General features: G+C 37.4%; 1 protein-coding gene across 3 annotated transcripts in view; it reads left to right on the top strand.

The window, feature by feature from the left end:
• EXOC5 (exocyst complex component 5) overlaps window positions 1-17,518 on the top strand; it is a 28,462-nt gene extending 10,944 nt beyond the window's left edge. For 2 of the 3 annotated variants that reach the window (XM_074584220.1, XM_074584219.1), the window contains 14 exons: window positions 2,619-2,683; window positions 3,142-3,170; window positions 3,324-3,433; window positions 3,915-3,959; window positions 4,059-4,199; window positions 5,302-5,384; window positions 5,852-6,061; window positions 7,256-7,403; window positions 9,562-9,670; window positions 10,375-10,495; window positions 11,257-11,343; window positions 14,039-14,147; window positions 14,595-14,810; window positions 15,274-17,518. In XM_074584220.1, the coding sequence (XP_074440321.1) occupies window positions 2,619-2,683; window positions 3,142-3,170; window positions 3,324-3,433; window positions 3,915-3,959; window positions 4,059-4,199; window positions 5,302-5,384; window positions 5,852-6,061; window positions 7,256-7,403; window positions 9,562-9,670; window positions 10,375-10,495; window positions 11,257-11,343; window positions 14,039-14,147; window positions 14,595-14,810; window positions 15,274-15,462 (1,662 nt within the window). In that variant the 3' untranslated portion in view covers window positions 15,463-17,518. Of the gene's footprint in view, window positions 1-2,618; window positions 2,684-3,141; window positions 3,171-3,323; window positions 3,434-3,914; window positions 3,960-4,058; window positions 4,200-5,301; window positions 5,385-5,851; window positions 6,062-6,326; window positions 6,363-7,255; window positions 7,404-9,561; window positions 9,671-10,374; window positions 10,496-11,256; window positions 11,344-14,038; window positions 14,148-14,594; window positions 14,811-15,273 lie in introns of all 3 variants that reach the window. The other variant, XM_074584218.1, reaches the window with a different exon arrangement.
• Window positions 17,519-20,437: the final 2,919 nt, after the last annotated feature.

Genomic DNA, 20,437 nt, shown 5'->3' on the forward strand with positions numbered 1-20,437 from the left:
AAGTAGAAGTAGTATTTATAAAAGAACCTGCCTAGACATGCGCTGTCACATCTTAAGGCATCTTTGAACTAAAAATAGGTTTAAAGTATGAGATAGTAACAAATATTCTTAAATGTAAAACCGAAATGCTTTGTCTTCTGATCTTTGAACTGATGTGGATTTTAGATAATGTTTTGGAGGATAATTTTTTTGTACTATGCGATCCCTCATAAATATAGGGTTTTCTTTGAGATGTTGAAGGCAGGGGATACTGTGAAAGGAAAGGCAGTTATTTCCGAGGGAATTCATATTTTTCTTAGTAGTGTCAGTTCTTAAAACTTGTTGGATTCCTTTTTTTCCCTACACTCAAGTTGGTGCTTCCCACATTACTTTCTCCTAGCCATACTGAACAATTTTTAATTTACCGTCTCTGTGAAGGTTTTTCCTTTCTGTCTTCTCCCATGTATTGTGTGTATTCATCTCCGGTATCCTTATAATTTCCCTTGCACTGTCAGCTAACCAGTCCCTCTCCTCTACTGAAGGAAGGTCTCGAAGTGAGCAAATGACTCTAATTAAAAGTTAAACTATCAAAATGATCTAGCAGCTCACTTGTTTAGCATGCACTACCATTGTCTTGTGTTTAATGTGTTTACTATTAGTCTTACATACTTTCCTCCATTTATGTTCTGTACTCAACATTATTGCATTATGCCTTTTAACTTGTTCATGAGAATATTTTGTGTGAAAATTTTCCCTTGTCCATGATTTTTCAGGTTTTTTTTCTAGGTATGTTATAGCCTTTAAGTTGTATTTCACAGAATATATACTTATTTTGGTTTAATAGTTTACAGAACGCTGATTCCATTAAAAATGAAATATGTCCAGTTTTAAGTTGAAACTATGGAGAACTGATTTGTCACAGCTTCTGTTGTACGTACGAAAAGGCCTTGAATTCAATAAAATCTAGGTTAGTTAGCTATTTTGTGAAGAGAAGACAAAGAAAATGTTGAGTCTGTGGGGTGTTTTGTTCTTTTTCTTTTTCTTTATTTTTTGGCAACATCGGTGAATAACTGCTAGTATATAGACTCTTCTAATGACATCAGTATTGATCACGATCATTAGGTATTAAGGTTGCTGTAAGCTAATAGAAGTAACTGCTGTTTCATTGGATTTATTTGAGGAGCGTAGCTGCTTTTGACTTAAGAGGCTATTGTAATCTGACAGTTCAAAACATAAGCTGCTCTTAATAAGCAGGATGGATAGACTTTGAGAGCCCCTGTTCTTGCTGAAAAACCAACATAGCGTGATGCCTCTGCTCTGTATTCTTACCTGTGTGTCTTTGTCTATTCTGGAAAAGTTTTAATCCCAACCTACACTAAGTGGTGAGAGAATAGGATTTTGTTATTTCCTTTCCTCTCACTCCAGTTCCCTGCAACATGACTAACAGGAAGAACAAGATAAACTGCATGTTCTTCGTTGTGTCAACTTATAAAGATTTTGCTTGAATGTAGCTGGAGCTTTCATCACCCCCATCGAGGTGCCTTCCAGTCACCAAGACAGCATAATAAAGCCTGTAAAACCATCCCAGAGCTGTGTCTGGTTCAGGCCAGTCAACACTCTGTGCTTAAATCCACTGGACTTCAGTGGCAACTAGCTGCGTTCCCCACATTTTCAAATTGGTGTTTTCTATAGTTTTAGTCAGCCTAGTGAAACAGTCATGAAGTGCTAACTAGGTGCACTTTCCACGGTGACTGATAATGGAAGAATAAATGATAAAAGATCTTGTTGTCCAGGACAGAGCAGAAACTTGCAAACTTTTTGTTAGCTTTTGTATTTGTGCAACTATTCCTATTTTGTAGATGCATGATTAACTGACTTTCATCTTGGTCTTTGCTTTTGACTTCAGAGTTTATAATTTCTAATAAAGCTTCCATTTCTCCTTCCTTGGGAGAATGTGGGGTACTCCAGCTGTGCTCTGCTTCGATCCCCTTCCTGCCCGCTCCACACCGAGCATTGCCATGGCTTTTTGGGATACAGCTGTACAGCTAATTTCATCAATCGCAAAGAATTCCCCAGTGCTTTTCCTGACATACCTGAAAGTGTTGCTAGCCATTTCACTTCCGAGTTCAACAGAGATTTCTTTTGGCTGGGTGTGATTCAGTTAAGACTTTTATCCTAATCCCTTGTAAAGTATAACATTGCAGTTCAGCCAGCTCTGTGTTACAGCTATGTATTTTATTCCCAGATGGAAAGGGTGCAAATTTTCATGAGACTGCTCTAGCCACGTTCTGATCTAATCAGCCCTAAGGAATCTTTGGTCTGCAAGTTGTATAGCAATGTTGGCATAGTGCAGTGATGAGCTATTTGTCCAGGTAGCTTAAACACCTACACAGATAATAAAAGACTTTTTATCATGTTTTGACCCATATAATTTTATTAAAAAAACCCCAAACCTTAAGCATCATAAAAGTACATAAAGGAGCTTTAAGGGGGCGGTCTCTTCCCCGGGTATATCAACTCAGCCAGCTTTAGAAATAGAAACTACATGTATGAAAATTGACAGTGAGGGGGGGGAAAGGAATAGCTGACAATCAGATCAGACCTTTTTTAATACTTCTGTCATGTTTTACTCTTACCAGATTAAAGAGGCAGCTGACATTATTCAGAAACTGCATTTGATTGCACAGGAACTGCCTTTTGACAGGTAAAATTCTATCTGAACATCTTTTTTTTTAAAAAAAAAAAAAAAAAATAAAATCTTCATGTAGCTATAATTTTCTGATGCTTCCCTTGTCTACTTTTTTGGTGCTTTACTTAATGATTCATGTAGCTTTTGAGATGGATTGTGTGCTTATTTCTCTCTCCTCTATTCTTGAATTTGTGTTCACACGCTCATGTTATGTTGTAGGATCATCTTTACATACACATCCTAAACTGCTTAGCAGACTTATAATGGGATAATTTTGCTGTGCTGACTTAATGCTAGATTTGAATTAGATGCTTGTAGGTTTTTGTGGATATAAAGCATGTAACTTTTCTGCCGTCTTTGTGTTACATGTTTTCATTTTTAAGTAGGGTGTCTGTTACTCATGATCTAGGATGTCTGTGATTTCTCTTGAGATGTGGATTTGAATTTAATCATGGTATTTTTGTTGTTAACAGGTTTTCTGAAGTAAAATCAAAGATAGCAAGTAAGTTATCTATCCAGTTCAATCCACATTCCTATATTTGAATTGTTTAAGATGATTAAAAAAGTATGCAGTACTGTCAGTATTACAGTTTTTGTCAGTGCTGGCATTACATACCCTGATGGATTTTTGTTGTTATCCCCGTTTCCTTTCCAGGTAAGTACCATGATTTAGAGTGCCAGCTAATTCAAGAGTTTACCAGTGCACAGCGGAGAGGCGAAATCTCCAGAATGAGAGAAGTAGCAGCAGTTTTGCTTCACTTTAAGGTAAAAACTGAGGGTTTTCATTTAAGTACATAAATAAAACAACCCACAATACAATAAGTGTGTGTTTGAAGTGAACATAATTGCATGAGTACAGCCACCATATCATATAATATGTATAACTTTAAAAATACTGAGATGTTCCATCAAAAATCAAATGCAGGGGAGTAAGAGGCAGAAAATGGAGGATTGGAGACCGTGTCAGTAGGGACCATTCAAAGATAATCTTTTCTTGTATGTGTGGGAACTGACTTCATGCTTGAGAAAGAGTGTTGAAACCTGTGGTGTGTATCCATGTACAGTGGTGATAAGTGATGTTACATTAGGTTTGTGACTAAAATGGGTTTGAAAGAGTCTGTACTTCTGATGAATCTATACTTTTTGCAATAACTTTTTCACGGAGGTTTTATTTACTTGATTTCATTCTATACTGAAAGCGTGGGGGAACCTGCCTTAACATTGAGTTGTTTTGCTCCTTCCATAGGGCTATTCCCATTGTGTTGATGTGTACATAAAACAGTGTCAAGAGGTAATGCATTTTGTTTTACGCATATCAATTTGAGTGTTGATTTATTTAGTTGCATAGGTGGTTGTAAATATGTTTTGAAATGTGCTTCTAAAACCCTAGGGTGCATTCCTGAGGAATGATGTCTTTGAAGATGCAGCCATTCTCTGCCAGAGAGTGAATAAGCAAGTTGGAGAAATCTTTAGCAACCCAGAGACTGTGCTAGCCAAACTCATTCAAAATATCTTTGAAGTTAAACTTCAGGTATTTCAAATTTTAACATGCTGAAGTTCATTGAGGAGACTTGTCATCCAAAAATACTGTATCTAGTAGCAACAGTTAATGAGAATTTACAATATTTGTAATCTTGTATAAGGATGTAGAATCACAGTTGATTGCTCTGTAACAATTCAGACAAACAAGCCTGTATCAAATAAAGCTGCTTTTATTCTGAATACAGTGCAACTGAAAATACTCAAATTCAATATGTAAAATTATGTGGGCATCAGTGTGTTCATTAGCTAATTCACAAAATGTCATATGCCTATTTGATTTCTTCTGCATGCCCCCTACCAAGAATATGTCAGGAAAAGAGGTTTCCCATTTAATAAGTATCTTTAATCTGTTCATTCTTGGAATTGGGTTTCGTGTGTGATGTTGTCATTGAATAAATAAAAATAATTTATGTTGTGAATACTGTCTCACAGCTAATGCAATATTTATATGAAAGTCTGTAATAGTTGAAAATACTACATTTTCCATCCTGTGAATACACGCAGTTAAGTGTATAAAGTCGTCAACATGACTATTTGTTGCAAAAAGCAATTTCCCTGTAGACATTATTCTCGTTATAGTGCAGAGATTGAGCTTGTGCTTCAACCCCAAATCTGTGTGTCAGTTTTGACTTAGTATTTTATGGTAAATGATATTTTTTGTCTAAATACTCAATGACAAGAAGGCTCTAAGCTTGTATCTGCTTTGTGTATGTATTATGATAAGCAAATATGTAAGCATCTCCTTTGCTTACTGTCAACTTTAGAAATGCCCCTAGGCTTCTGGTGCTTTCGATTCTTAAAAAGAGGGGCTTTTGTGTTTGTTGGTCAAGCATATTTTCAAAGCAATCTGTCTTTTGTCTTTGCTTCACACACTACTGCTTTGTATTATTAAATAGTTTTCTTCTAAAAGATGCATCTAACTATCTGTAGATAGTGCGGGATCTGTAAATTAGAGATTTAAAAACAAAGACTATATGAATTTCCTTAAGAAAGATATACGCTTTACAGTAAACTACATATAATCTAGCAAGTATTGAGTATGACCTGTGGTTGCTAGTTCATCTTCTAACAGATGTACCCAAATCTTACAGAGTTATGTGAAGGACCAGCTAGAAGAACACAGGAAATCAGATGCAGAACAGTATCTTAAGAATCTCTATGACCTCTATACAAGGTATTTATATATCGATGACGAAATTATTGTTGTAGATATTCTTTTGTAATAGTTTGACGTATTATCAAGATGTAGGAAGAGAAGCCAAAAACGTAAACTCCTGATAAAAACTGAAAATTTTTTATGGCCATTAACCTTTATAATGATTGCTTTCATAAAGAAAAAATTAAAATTGCCATTTTTATTTTTAATGGGAAGTATTTTAGTATAGTGATCTTTGAGAGTAATTTTAAAACTGTGCAAAAACCTGTCCTCTGCATCTCACTGGCGACTTATTTGATTGCAATTGTACTGTATGTAATTAAACATGAATTATGCGGAATTCTTTACTTAAATGTAAAGCTGCTAGAAGTCTTAATCGCAATCAGGATTCCGTTGTGCTATGTACTTTACAAACATGTAATGCTGTAATTCATACGAATTCAACCTTTTCCTCCTCTCCCCTTCTTTGTTTCTTTTGCATAAAGAACTACTAATCTGTCAAGCAAATTGATGGAATTTAACTTGGGTACTGATAAGCAGACTTTCTTGTCTAAGCTTATCAAATCCATTTTCATTTCCTACTTGGAGAATTACATTGAGGTGGAAATTGGTTATTTGAAAAGTAGGAGTGCTATGATTCTGCAACGCTATTATGATTCCAAAAACCACCAGAAGAGGTCCATTGGCACTGGAGGGTAAGTTTCTTCTGTGAAGTTTCGTACTTTTAAACGGAAGGGAGGCGGTAAGGGGAGAAACAGTATTTGCCATGTCAGATATGCAGTGATGAACTGCAAAAGAGCAGGCTTCTCAAATGACCTACAGCTTTTTATAATTTGCTATCACTTGATGTTAACTTCTGCTAAAAAGTGTATTGCTCTCAGTACATGTGAAAGGTGATGCATGGTATTTATACGCTCATGGGAAATGAAAAATACCAGTTAAACCTATGTTTCAACTTAGGATCCAGATCCACAAAAGGACTGAAGCAAAATTAAGGTACCTAAAGCATGTATATGTGTGTATCTAAAAGCATACATTTTTTTTCACCTGCCTAGGTCTTGTGGTCCCCTCCCAAGACCTAGGAAGGGGAAAAGACCATAGCAATGTCAGTGAGAAAGCTCTTAGTGAGCCCAGAAGATGCAATGGACTTAGAGAAAGGTAAAAAAAGACTTCATTATCCTCAGGGTAGAGAATCTCTAATAGAGGAGTAGTGAGAAGTGGGAAAGGAAGAATTAAAACTTGTGTGAAGCAGAGGTGATAAGACTACTGCACCTTTCAAAGAGCTACTTGGTTCAGTGTGTCAGGAATGGAAAGTGATTTGGAGAGAACAGCAGCAGCAAAGTAATTAAATGAATTAAAAAACAAAGATGAAAATTTAATTTTCTTGGGGAAAATTAAATTGAATGTTGTGTCTGACTTTATGGATTGTTTTATGCATGGAAATGTGTTGGAGCATGCTTGACTAAATCAGGACTGCTGAGATAGCGGATGAGGATGAGAGGATTTGTGGGTGTGGATGAGATAGAAAGCTCTTATTAGTGTTTTGAAAGTACAGTGTGACAGAATGTATGGAGGCTACGCTTCGCCCACAGAGCATAAGTGCCGTAAGATTGAATTGGAATTACTCTTATTCCACAATCGGGAATAGCTGGTCCCATGGTGTGAATGTGCCATGGTAGAACACAGCTGCCCATGGGATCAGAGGTGGTAGTTTTGCATTTACTGGCAACTTTTTAAGCTTGCAAGACTGTCTTAATGCTTGCACATCCTAAACTGTGTCTTGGGTTCTGTTTTTTAAGTTAACAACTACAATATCCTAAATCATTGTTGAATTTGAGCATCAAAATTTCCATCTAGTGACATCTTCTTTTGGTGTATGTTTGTTCTAGTATTCAAGACCTCAAAGAGAGAATAAGGCAGCGTACAAACTTACCACTGGGGCCAAGTATTGACACACATGGAGAAACTTTTCTGTCACAAGAAGTGGTGGTTAACCTTTTGCAAGAAACTAAACAAGCTTTTGAAAGATGTCACAGGGTAAGTTTGCTTCCTGTGATTTCCATTAATGATATAATTTTGTGCGTGAAATTAAATCTTGAGGTTCAATTTTCAGTTGAAGTGTGAAGGGAGGAAAGGAAGGACATTATTAAGCAAATCAATTCTCTTTTGTATTTTTCACTGAATCAGGGTCATGATGGAGGCTAAGGGTTTGCTTTTGAAATGTGGATCTAGTTTATTTTCTGGTTTTTAATACTGTCTGCTTTTGGAAGATGTAGGCAGGGTTAAACCTATTGTCTACACTGCTTTTATTACTAAATTAGGCCCAAGACTTGAGAAACCTTTAGTGTATTTTTTCTGCTTTAAAAATATAGAGAATAGTTTGACAGTTGTTTTCCTGTGTCAAGTGCCATTTCTTCTAGCATTAGAGAATATCACCAGTAAAATGCTGAGAGGAATAATTTTTAACATGCTTTACCTTGGTAACCCTCTACTACTCTTTAAATGTTTTAGTCTAACAAAAAGAAGTTTTTTCCTTCTGATTAAATCTCTGATTTTACTGCCTGTCAATTATTGTTTGTCTGATACTTCAGTGTAAATGAAAATTCAATTGCAAACTTAAATGGTAGGGATTTTTTGTTAGCTAACCACACTGATTTCTAACAAACTTTAACACCTCTAACATTCTAAATTAGCTTAGTGCAGAAAAACTTAACATTTTAGGTATTTAGAAGTTTTAATATTTTATATACTTAGAGGGGCCAAAGATATAACAAAATACAGCTACAGCGCAGTTACCTGTACACACTGGGATGACCATCTTCCTGGTGGTGAAAGTCAGTGACTGCAAGGCAAGCAGGCAGATCATTATTTTTCTCAATATGGTAGTTGCTAGAAATGGTTGTTAAATTCATGATATAAACTAACTTTTTTCCAATTGTTCACAATTTTTTTTATTTTTTCTTTCCTGTCGGGGTCAGAATTTTTCATACTTGATCTGAAAACAATTGTATGTATTGGGGTAGAAACCAGCACTAAATGGTTCTCAGTATATTAGAATTAGAGGTGCGTAACTTGCTGCTAGGGTTTTGTTTGTGGTCAGGGCAACTCACTATGCAAAAGAGAAGTTAAATATGTCCCTGGCTAGCTAATTGTAATATTTATATCGTATGACAGATGCGTGCAGGTACGCTGTGTGTCCCAACTGTGACAGCTTTAGGAAAAATAAACTTGTAATTCTGAATGTAACTGTATATTGCAACATTTTGGTGTTTGGAAATCTCTGTAATATTTTGTTATTGGGGTTTGTTTTGGTTTTTTTTGGAGGGGGGAATACAGCAGAAATCTTTGGGAGTGTTGTTACATAAATTAACTTGATTGCAATCGTAATTTTTCTTACTCCTAGCTTCATAAAGTCTTCATATAATTCCTTAAAAACCAAAGCCGTATTTCTTATGTGCAGAAGCCCTGTTGCGTTTTTCTTTAGAAAAGGGATTTACTGACAGGTTGCTGTCCAAAATCCCATGTTGCTTACAGCTCATGAAGGTACAGATGCTCTGTGTATGTGTGCGCATTACTTCACTTAATAAAAATTTTCATGCTCCGTTGACTCCAGCTGAACTGTCATAAATGTAGCTGAAGTTCAGCCTGTATTATTTTTTTTTTTTCTGCAATACTGTGGCAGTGCTAAAAGAACAGCCACACTGGCTGAAACTGAAGGTCCAGCAAACCCAGTGTCCTCTCTCTGACTCTGGCCAGTGGCAGAAGCTTAGTAAAAGAGAAAAAAGGCAGGGCATGGATAAAGTCAGCTTTTCTATGTACATTTTCCCAGCTTCCAGCAGTATGCAGTTTAGGTAATTCCTGAGATTACATCTGGACAATTGTGTTTTGAGGACTATTAATTAATATCTATTATTAATGTTGTTATTATACTAATTATAGTAAACTGTTGATACTTTTGCTTTTTCTAGCATCCTGTGGTGTGCTAGCTTTGGTTTACTCGTTAACGCCAAAGGGTTTATTGATGCTAAAGGCTGTTCCTGAATAGTTCTCTGTATGGACACTTTTAATTTATAATAAAATTCCAATTACTCTGGAATACTTGTTACATTTTAAGCTTATCCCCTACACAATATTGGATAAACTTTCAAATATATGTAGAAGTGACCTTTAGGATAAATTTTTTTTTTCTTTAAAGCTCTCTGATCCATCTGACTTACCGAAGAACGCTTTCAGAATTTTTTCTATGCTTGTAGAGTTCTTATGTACTGAACACATCGATTATGCATTAGAAACAGGCCTTGCTGGTGAGTTTAATATTTTCTGAGCATTTCATCTCATTGGCCTTTTTGTGCAGATGATCTTTGCAGGTCCTTGCTGTGCCTTATTGATTGGCCCTGTCCAGGATGTATTGGTTAAATTAAATTCAGTTTGTGTATTTGGGAGTCAGCATTTAATGTTTTCTATAGTGTAAGTTCCATTTGGGGAATTGATGCACAGTTGGAAACATGCTACTGTCTTCATTGTATTACAGAAATTGGGACATCAGCACTTCCTACCTCTTTTAATTGTTCTCTGTGCCATAACAATAGAATAGTTCTATATTAAGACTTAATGTCTTATGTTTTATAAGAATTCCATGCTTGTTTGTATACCTGTGCATTTTTAAAAGTGACAGTGAGGAACAAAACTGCTTGTATTAAAGAAGTTAAAATCTTGACGGTGAGAACCTGTCTTTCCTACATGAAAGCATAAAACTCGTGTTCTGAAGAAATATTTAAATTGGCCATTCGATTTTGCTTTTAGAAATTTTACAAGCAAGATATTTCTATGCTTGTGGTTATTACCCAGTATAGAGAAGTATTCTATGTATGGCACCATGGTAAATTTTTGACACTCTTAAGCCTGTGATTTAAGCATTCATGAAAAAATTCTGCATATTTCAAAAATCATCATGCAATTATAAGAACTGCATATCATTACAATCCTAATGAAACCTTCTTTGCTTTAGGCATTCCCTCTTCTGATTCAAAGAATGCAAATCTTTATTTCTTGGATGTTGTTCACCAGGCCAATACTATTTTCCATTTATTTGACAAGCAGTTCAATGATCATCTGATGCCATTGATCAGGTACCATATTTTGATTAACATTGCCTTTGTGAATGGTCATTTTTGGTGAAGAAAGCGGGTTTTTTTTCATTCTTCATCCCTGTTAAGAGTAGTTTATTGTTGGAGTGGTTCAGCTTGATGTTGTGGGAAGATAAAATGCTGTAATGAGAGGAGGAGGAAGGGAAGTTAAACAAGTTGGTACCTTGGAGAACCGGTGGGAGAGAGGGAGCTCCAAGAGTGTTAATACAAAGGAAAGACAAGTTGTTCCTCAAAGACCTTGCTGCTCTATTACAGGCCAGGGCTAGAGGGGGTTTGTGGCTGCACCTGGGTCAGTATCAGGGCTGCTGTGACTCCTGGGGGAACCTCACAGGCTCTGCAGAGGGAGCAGCTGCCCATGCTGAACTACACAAAAGATGCGTGTTGTTGGGAGCCGCAGTTTGGATACACTCAAGGTGGAGCGCGCTGATGGGTGCTGAATTAGTGTGCAAGAAAATCTAGGTATGCTGCTCACCTGTCAGGGGCTGGCAGCAGCTGACAGGCACGCTGCTCAGGTGACACAATGCTGCCTAAAGCGTATTGCAGCATGGAAATCCTGCGCAAGGTCAGATGGCTCTTCAGGCTGTTGATTTGTTGCCCTGAAGCTAGCTAACTCCATCTAAACTGGTCCTTTCTGATGGGATGGGAAATCTTAACACAGTCCTGTTGCAAGTAGCAGACCCATCAGAGAAATTTGTTTCAATATTTTAACTCTGTCACACCCCCAACCTTTTCTACTGTTGCAGTTCCTCTCCTAAATTATCTGAATGTCTCCAGAAGAAAAAGGATATCATAGAACAAATGGAAGTGAAGCTGGATATGGGCATTGATAGGCAAGTAGAGATTTAAACTTTCTGTTCATCATTAATTCTTCTAAAACTCCTTTGTGATGTATGTTAGCTTTCCTTTTAAGGATTAATTACTTCTGAACACAAAGTCGATTTTTTTATTTATTTTTAAATCCGTAAGTATGGACTGTTGTGGATAGGAAACTTAGATTTAGTTTGTTTAGAGGGTCATATTGTCCATGGTAGATTTCTGGCCCACAAATACTTCTGGAAGGATGCTAAAGGATTTTGCTGATGTTGAAGAACTGCAATAATTCAGTTTTACCTTACTGTCTCAAACTACTTTTTGCTACTTTAAGTGAAGGAGGAATGATGATTGAAATAGGTTAAAGACTTGCAGGATTTCCACTAGGAGCAAAGTTTGACAAAAATAGGTTAGATGATTTGCTTGAATCTGTGCAGTGCTATGGATTAGACCTAGTCATAGAAGTCTGGAGGCCTGGAATAATTTTGATTCTGACATTGACTTGCTTTGAGGTTGTGACTGACTCATTTAATCTTTTTCTTTTTTTCCACTTCTCCAAATAAAAATGAGGGGATAGGTATAAAAATTGTAAATTAAAGTCATACTGTTTTGTAGCAGAGGAAAATAACTAACAAGATTAATATTAGGAAATGGAGCTGTTGTGCGATGCCCTACTTTGGTCTGGAAAGCATGGAGTGTTCCCATATTTCAAGGTGGCATAAGTCAACCTAGAACATGTTACCTAAGCTTTCTGTGTCTGGTCTCTCTCTGCAGTAATGGAAATAAGCCATCCTGTGGGTAACAAGAGCTACTCTGGAAACTTTTATTCAGGTTTTGGTAAGGATCGCACCATACTGGAGAGAGATGAGAACAGTCATTGTATAGGAAAAACAAGCATTTGTGTCCTAACTGGGTACTTTCTGCAGAGAGATGAGGAAGAGATTTGATATGTTATTTGCACCTGCGTTTTCTGCAGGTGCAAAAAGAAAGGTGGAGATAGAGGATCTGTAAGTGGCAAGTGAGATTTTAGCTGCTCTTGCTGGAAGGGACCTTTAGAGGTTTAAACACAAAGTTTGAAATACTTGAACCAGTGAGTCTTTAAGCTTAGATCTAGACAGATATATGTCAGTCATCAGCATTAGAATAGTTTGTAACTGTTTGTGTAAAGTAATTAATCTCTTAAAGTGATAGACTTAGGAGAACAAGTCTCTGTTGGAAAACGGTACGTTCAAAGGTTTGTGCATGGAGACTTCAAAAACATTTGAGCTTTGGCACATAGAAGAGAGAGATTAGTTTTGAGACGAATGTTACATATCAAATGTGTTTGTGTACTTGCTTACATGCTGCTTTGTGGTGCCACTGATGCTATTGAGAATTGATTGTCTTGCTTAAACTAGATCATTCCTTTAAAATATAAAAGGAAATTCCTAAACGTTGATGGTTTTAACATTATCCAATTTGAAAAAGTCCAATAGCAGCTTCTTGAATGGCATTCATAGCAATGTCTAACTCTGTAAAAGTGATTTATTAGCCAAACAAAATCAGTTCAACTGGTTTTCTTTCAGTGTGTATTCTGTCTAAACAGCCTTGTGGGAGTATCTGTGGAAAATGGAAATTGAAGGGAATGCAAGATATAATTTCTTTATATTTCTGTTGGTATGTGGATTGTTGAATGAAGTACACCTGAAATGCAAGCCTGAGCTCTATGCATAGAAAAGAAGTTTATTCCCTCTTTGGATACATATATTCTTTTCTCCTTCACCCCAAATTGAATCCTTCAAGGCTGTAATGGCCTTGACTGTATTTTCTTTGGGGAGGTTGGAGGGGTGAGGGGAGTGAAGAAAAAGGAGGGGTGGGAGGAGAGACGGAGGTTCTGTCAAAGGTAGGCACTGAGAAAGGTATGCAGCCTCTCAGCTGCTTTGCTGTTTGACTTTTTTTTTTTTTGGACTTGTAAGTAAGTAAACCAGGACCTTGACCTTAAGTAATGTTCTGTGAAGGTAAATCCTATGAAGGATAAATGACACTGTAAAACTCGATTAGATTTCTGAGAAATACCAAGCTCTGGCAAAGGAAGAGGTTTTTCCTTTTTGTTCTCTCCTCTCCCCTCACCCCCGCCCCCCTTCATTTTCCCAGTGTTTCTTATGCTTACTTCTGAGTAACATGTGATCGAATTCTTCTACACTCTTCGGAATGCTTCCTTCAGTTTTCTAATTCCCTCTGCATTGAAGAATGCTGTCCAGTTTCTCTGAAGAGCTGGATTTGAATGGATTGCCTTACAATTAATGTGTCCCCTTTAAAACCAGCTGGCCAGCATGCTGTGTGCTGTGCTCCAGGACACCGAACTTGGAGGAAGGAGTTTTTAGAGCTGTTGGGTTTTTTTGGGCTGATTTTTCTTTTTCTAACTGTTTATATAAAATCAAGCATATTTTCTCTAGAGAATTGGATTGCAACTTCAGAAGAGTGCGTATGTGTGTGTGCATGTCTGTTAAATGAAGTGTTTCCTTTAACACGTGCTTGCACTGCTTGCTTATTGTAATAAATGTTTGCTTTTACTATATCTTCTGTAGATTACTCAAATGTTCGGTAGTGGGTTGTTTTCCTCGTTGCTTTATGCTGCTTACTTTTGTATAAAATCATATTAGTTTATGTAAATATAAAAATCAAAGAAATTAAAATGTTCCCTTCAAAACCCAATCTGTATTTGTAACTTTAAAGGACACTGAATTGTATGATTGGACAGATGAAGCACATCTTGGCTGCAGAGCAAAAGAAGACAGATTTTAAACCAGAAGATGAAAACAATGTTTTAATTCAATATACTAATGTAAGTAAACTAAGTCCCAGCTCATCCATATAGCTTCAGATGCTCATAAATGTTACCAGGTACAAGATGTTTCTTATCGAACACGCGTTAGACAACATGTGCATTTGATTAATTTACTTAGCTATTCCATTTTGCACTAAGCACCTCCAAACTCTGTTGTGGACTATTTTCTCAAGCTGAAAATGAACACGAGCAGTTTTGTACCTAGTGTCAGACACAAGTCAGCAGGTGCTGGACGAACTGTCACATTCTTTCCTGGTCCCAGAGGCCCAGATTCAGAACAAGGTTTTTTGCTGATAATTAGCTTTAAGCTATCAGTTTCCGAAAATCAATTATCGGGTACTCTCTAGTTGCTGGGTGCTTTTTCCCCTTAGGATGGCAGAAGTATGACAAAGCATTACTAGAAAGTAAGTTGCCTAATTCTTTTTTTTCCTTTTTATTATTTAGGCTTGTGTTAAGGTCTGTGGCTATGTTAGAAAGCAGGTGGAAAAGATTAGAAATTCTATGGATGGTAAGAATGTGGACACAGTTTTGATGGAGCTTGGAGTTCGTTTTCATCGACTTATCTATGAACACCTACAGCAATATTCCTACAGCTGCATGGGAGGCATGTTAGCTATTTGTGACGTGGCTGAATATAGGAAGTGTGCCAAAGACTTCAAGGTAAGCATGTACGGGTTGGTGATGTACAGCCATATCAAAATTAGTAGCAGGACTCTATTTTTAATCAGATGTTTTTTCTTCATAAAAATAGCTTGCTTCTGTTTGAACAGCAGCATTTTATATACTGATGTTGTATGTTCTGTTACTATACCAGCAGTTCTTTATAATGTCCTAAAGAGCAGTTTCCTGAGACCATTTTATTGCTTGTAGGCTATCTTTGTTTATTGAAGAAGTATTGAGTTGCATTATTATGTGTTCTATGTGTAACTTTGCGTGTGCGCGTATCTCCCTACAGGTGTATATGGGCATGTATCTATATGTATTTATGCACACATGAGGAGAGAATGATGGATGTAAATCCTCTGTGGGGAGGAAGTATTTTGAAAATCTGGTGAAAATTGTGTTATAAGAGTAACTCTAACTCCTTAATATCTGTCTTTCTCTGTTTTTCTCTTAACCACAGATTGCGCTGGTCTTGCAGCTCTTTGATACCTTACATGCACTTTGCAATCTTCTGGTTGTAGCCCCGGATAATTTAAAGCAAGTTTGCTCTGGAGAACAACTTGCTAATCTGGACAAGAACATCCTTCACTCCTTTGTTCAGCTGCGTGTTGATTATAGGTCTGCTCGTCTTGCTCGTCACTTCAGCTGAGAGCATGGAAAGAAATGTTGTACCTTTGGGCAGGCCTCAGTTGCTAGAAAGCACAGGGAATGATTTCTTACCAAACCGTGGTTGTAACTTTTGTGGTATAATGACTGTTCAGAATAAAGCAGCAGCCATATTTAAACATGACTATGTAGAAGGCAAGCAGGTAAAAATCTGAATGGTATTTCACGTAAGCTAAAGTTCTCCCGGTGAAGAATTTTGCAAATCTACTTGCTACTGATATTTTTTTTTTTATTGGAAACATGTTGGTGTAGGAAAGAAGTGGTGCATTGAAAGTCTTTTAGTCTTCAATATTGAATTATCAGATACCATTTGTTAGACTTGAACTACAGAGCATAGCGTAGGTAATGGATTACATAGAATAGACCAGTGTAAAAACATTCTTCATCAGTTTTAATGACTTAGACTTCAGCACAGCTAATCATAATCAAATTATCTTTGATTGGTGTTTCTAAGTCATTTCTTTCATTTAAAACGTTATCCTGCTCAATGTAATTTCTTGCTCTAATTAATTAGCTTGGAATTTCTTTGAGATGTAGGAGCATAAGCAACACTATCCCAGAAAGATGTAATTTATTCATTGTGTAGTATTCTAAACAGAACTAAAGTGGTGACAAGTTTGGGGGGTTTTTTTGGTTCCTTGGCTTTGGATTTTTTTGCACCTAATAGTTGAGGGCCCACTGGAATGTATTTGCCATTGTATGATCTGAGAATTTTGTCTCTGTTTGATACCGGCACACTGAATTTTATGTATGCTTCTAAAGTAAATGCAGCTGCCTTGTCTAAGACATTCTTTATACAAGGTGAAAGGTGCCCATTGTTGGGTTAATGTAAGAGAACTTTCTCCTGTTTATTGTTTTGTATGTAAATAAATTCAGATTATAACAAAATGAAAGGGAAAAAATGTAGCCCAGTTGTTCATACGTGGGAGGAATGGACCATGGCTCTAGCAAAAACCTAGAGTTGAAAATTCCTGTGCTGAAGATAATTGAGCCTCAGTGCCTGAGTAATAGAAAATGTTGAAGTGTGCAAAAGCTTCTCTTCCACTGATCATAATTTTAATATTGGAGACAGGCCACTTTTGTGTCCTTTTCTGAGATGGACCCATAGTGTGCATATAGTCAACCGAAGCAACAGTGATGTTTGAAACATCTGAAGTAGCTTTTCCACAAGCAGTTGAAAATTGTTGTAAATAGACCTTTATTCAGAGTGAGCTCTTGTGGAAAACAGGTTGCAACTGCTGTGGTTTGTGTCTTCAATCCGGCTTCCATCATCCTTGGACAAATCATCTCTAACACTTTATTTCTCAGCATATGTTGCGGAAACTTCTTTCTCTCCCATCTTCAGAGCAGCATTCTAGAAATCTGCTTTGTGGCTTGGTCAAATAAAATTATTTTCCTCTTTTGTTCCTGACTTCCCAGGAGTAGTCAATATGCACAGACTTGTGTGGAACTTCTCTTGGTTAGTTGAGGTTCATCTGCTTCATTTTCTATTTAGCGGAGCATTGTATGGGTAAACAAGAGAAAGGGTGCCAGACTGTCTCAAAGTATTCGGGCAGACTGGCTGCTGCTTTGAGCTCTGGAGCTCTATTCCTTGGCCATGGCAAAGCCACAAAGATTTTGGACACTGGAGGAGGCACGTGCTTGTACTGCTGCCATTTTTTTTTCAAAAGCTCTGATGTGAATTCAGATGATACCTCTCTGTTACCTCTGTAACTGAAAGCCAACAATTTGAAGGCTGTGGTTTTATTAACCAATACAAAATCTTTCTACAAAAAAAAGTGTCAATTTGTAAACACTTCAGAACAGTGAACATCATCTTAAGATTGCAGATCGCAGAAGTGTTTCAGGATTTGTTGTATGATTGAGTTATTTTAAGGTTGTATGAAGTGTATTTACCATATTTCTTGCTTTATTAGCTGTGTTTTCCATGCATATGCTCAGTGCAATATTTTCATTATGCCTGTTAACAGGAGGCAGCAAAAAGTAGGTGAATACTTAAACTTAGATCTGTAAACTCTTAATAAAAAGAATTCCCTCCAGATACTTTTTTCATTTCATTTCCATGTTCTTCAAAAATCTTTATACTCAATTGTATAAACCCTTCTATTTAACAAAAAAAAAAAAAAGAATAAAAGTAATTTTACTGACCAAATTTATCACTGGTGTGAGCTTTCCCTTTCCCCTTCCTTTAAAAAACCTCCCCTGAAAGAGTTTCTATTTCCAGAGAAGACTATATTGTCAGCAAGTTTACTTTACAATACACATTGGATTGGGATGGGGCGGGGAACTATAATTTTCACACATTTTTAAGTTTAGAGCTCTTATAGCATGTAATTTGGGAAAATATTTCCAGTGGCTTCTGAATACAATAAAGTACTATCCAAAATACAAATATGCCTTTTAACGTTCATGTAATGAGTTAAAGTATTGCCTTTCTAATGTTCTCTCTTAGAACATAGGCGTTTAACAGGCTGGCAGCCAAATGAATGCCTGAGAGGAGGTGTGTATATGTGTGTGTAATTATGTTGTCTACAGTTAGTGAAAATGGCTTTGCAGTAAGCTGTTGTAGGCTGGAAAATCAGCTGTGTTTTTACAAGTCCTATAATTTATTAACATGATTTGGTATTGTATTCTGTTTGCGTATGCACAGAGGGCAGGAAGGAGTTGGTGTTCTGCAAGACTGCTTTTCGACACAAATAAAAATATGAGAACTTGAGAAATGGAAGTGTTTGGAAAAATAAGATCTAGGTCTTCAGAAACAGAGGGTAAGAAGTGAAGAAGACATGAACTAAAAGGATATGGAGAACAATCAGGTTTAAATGAAGTAGTGTAGCACGTGGAAGGAGGAGGTTAAAATGTGAGTAATTAGAAACCTGACATAGACATCCATCTAGGAGAATAAGCAGGATTGGAATTAAAATCTCTTTACAGCTACGTCCTACTCTGAAATTAAGTGAGTCTCTAGAGGAGGGGGACTCACTAAAATACTTTGCTGTGGAGCTGTTTCTTCATCTCGACACCACTGGATTCAACAGAAGAGGTGATGCATGCATGAGTGTACCTCTGCTATGGAGGATACCAAGTGATGCTGGAACATGAGGTCTGCTTATTTCCACTGTGAGGTGCAGAAGTGCATCAGCAATATGGAGGGAAGGAGAATTTGCCAGACCTTGGCTTATTTTTTGTCTTTGAAGGCTACGGGGATCTGGGTAATGGTAAGTGACTGCTTGACTTGAGAATGGCATGGTATTGACAGGTGGCAGGTCAGCCTATCTCACCATTGATAAGAGATCTTGGGTTGGGTTTTGGTTGGGATTTTTTTTCCACTCTTAGTTTTCACAAAGTCATTTTAAATCTCTGGTTGCTTCAGTGTTTAACTGCCACAGATAACTCAATTTTAGTTGCCTAAGGAGTAATCCTCTGCCATGTAGCTGGTGCTGGGGTCTTATGATTGAGTGTTGTCTCCATTTCTGTAGGAAATGTTGCAAATATATGGTAAAAATACTGCATCTTACGAAGTGCCCTGAAGAGGGTGAAGCCCGTTGGGTTCCTTCACGGGTTGGGTATGCATTGACCTGTTCTTCAGAAGCCCATAGTTCCAGGTTTCTCAATCCAATAGGTTCATGACAGTAAACCTAATGTACTCTGTTTTAGATGTCATGACAAATTCTAAAATGGAAGGATGGGTTAAGTTTCAATGGCAATACCTATTTTAATAATACCTATCAGATTAGCGATTGAGTTGAACTGGTCATGAATAGGGAAACAAGGCTGAGATGATGGTTTTTTTTCTTATATGAAGGAAGCAGATATCTAAAAAATTGCTTGTCTAATTTTAGATGCAGGTAGCAGCTCTTCTCCTTTGCACTTCTTGTCCCAGGAGCAGTAGGGAGGATAAGCCAGCCATCAGTACCAAAAGCTACTCTTCTAGAGGACAACTGAAAGGTAGGAGCACCTTTCCTGTCTTCATGTTCTGCTGAATATTGGTTTCAAGGCATTATCCACCACCACTTCTGTGCTAGATGTTAAGTGGAGATAGATTTGTGTTTTGCTGTCTACATTGGAGTACGTTCTGGACATCAAGACTGGCACGTTTGTCATTTCTTTCCCAGTGTTTCTATATGTGTTTTAAGGAGGGGAGGGAGCCAGATCTCCTGCCCAGTCATGTTCCCTGGTTTGCTTGTCTTTTTGTCCTCTGTCCTCATTTCTTTTGGTGGTAAGAGATTTCTATACCATGTCTTCTGCTTATCTTAGAGTGGGGAAGCAGCTGTGTTTGCCTGTCGTCTTTTCTCTTGTATGGGGCACTGCTTACTCTGTGTCAATACAGCCCTAAGTGTATGTGGAAGCCTTGGTTTCTACTTTCGTTCTATTAGCTTTACATCCCTATGCCCTGTTTTCCTTTCTAGATCTCAGAATTGGGCTATCCCTTTCCCCTCTGTTACCACACTACCAACGAGAGAGAAACCTTTAACTTTGCGATATGGCTTCTAGGAGACCTTGTTCAGTTGATCTTTTAATTTACAATATTATTTGAAAGTTTATACTTTCAAATTTTTCATCTTGAAGAGTTAAAGCTTCTCTCTCTTCTTTCACTGCAACCCAAAACTGTCTATAAGGCTACTGTAGCCAGAGCGTGAAGAAATGCTGGTTTGGGAGACAGGCATCATGGCAGCAGTGGCTGTTGCTGAAGGCTTCCTCATGCTGTGTTTTGTTGTTCTCAGACGTGGATTTAGCAAGGATGGAGGAGAGGACAGACTAAGGAATGTCGGTCCTTTTAATTGCTCCCCTTTGTGTGCACAATGGGGCTCTGTAAGATTTTTGGGCTCTTTCTGCTCCCCACCTCTTTGTCGACTGGCTGTTTGCACCAGTCTTCCCTTGCAATTTATTCACCTTAACCTCACCTCATCTGTTCTTAGGGCTGCCCTTGTCCTCCTCAGCCCTATCCCAACGTCACTTCT

This window comes from Larus michahellis, chromosome 4 (genome assembly GCF_964199755.1).
Source record: "Larus michahellis chromosome 4, bLarMic1.1, whole genome shotgun sequence".
NCBI classification, from domain to species: domain Eukaryota; kingdom Metazoa; phylum Chordata; class Aves; order Charadriiformes; family Laridae; genus Larus; species Larus michahellis.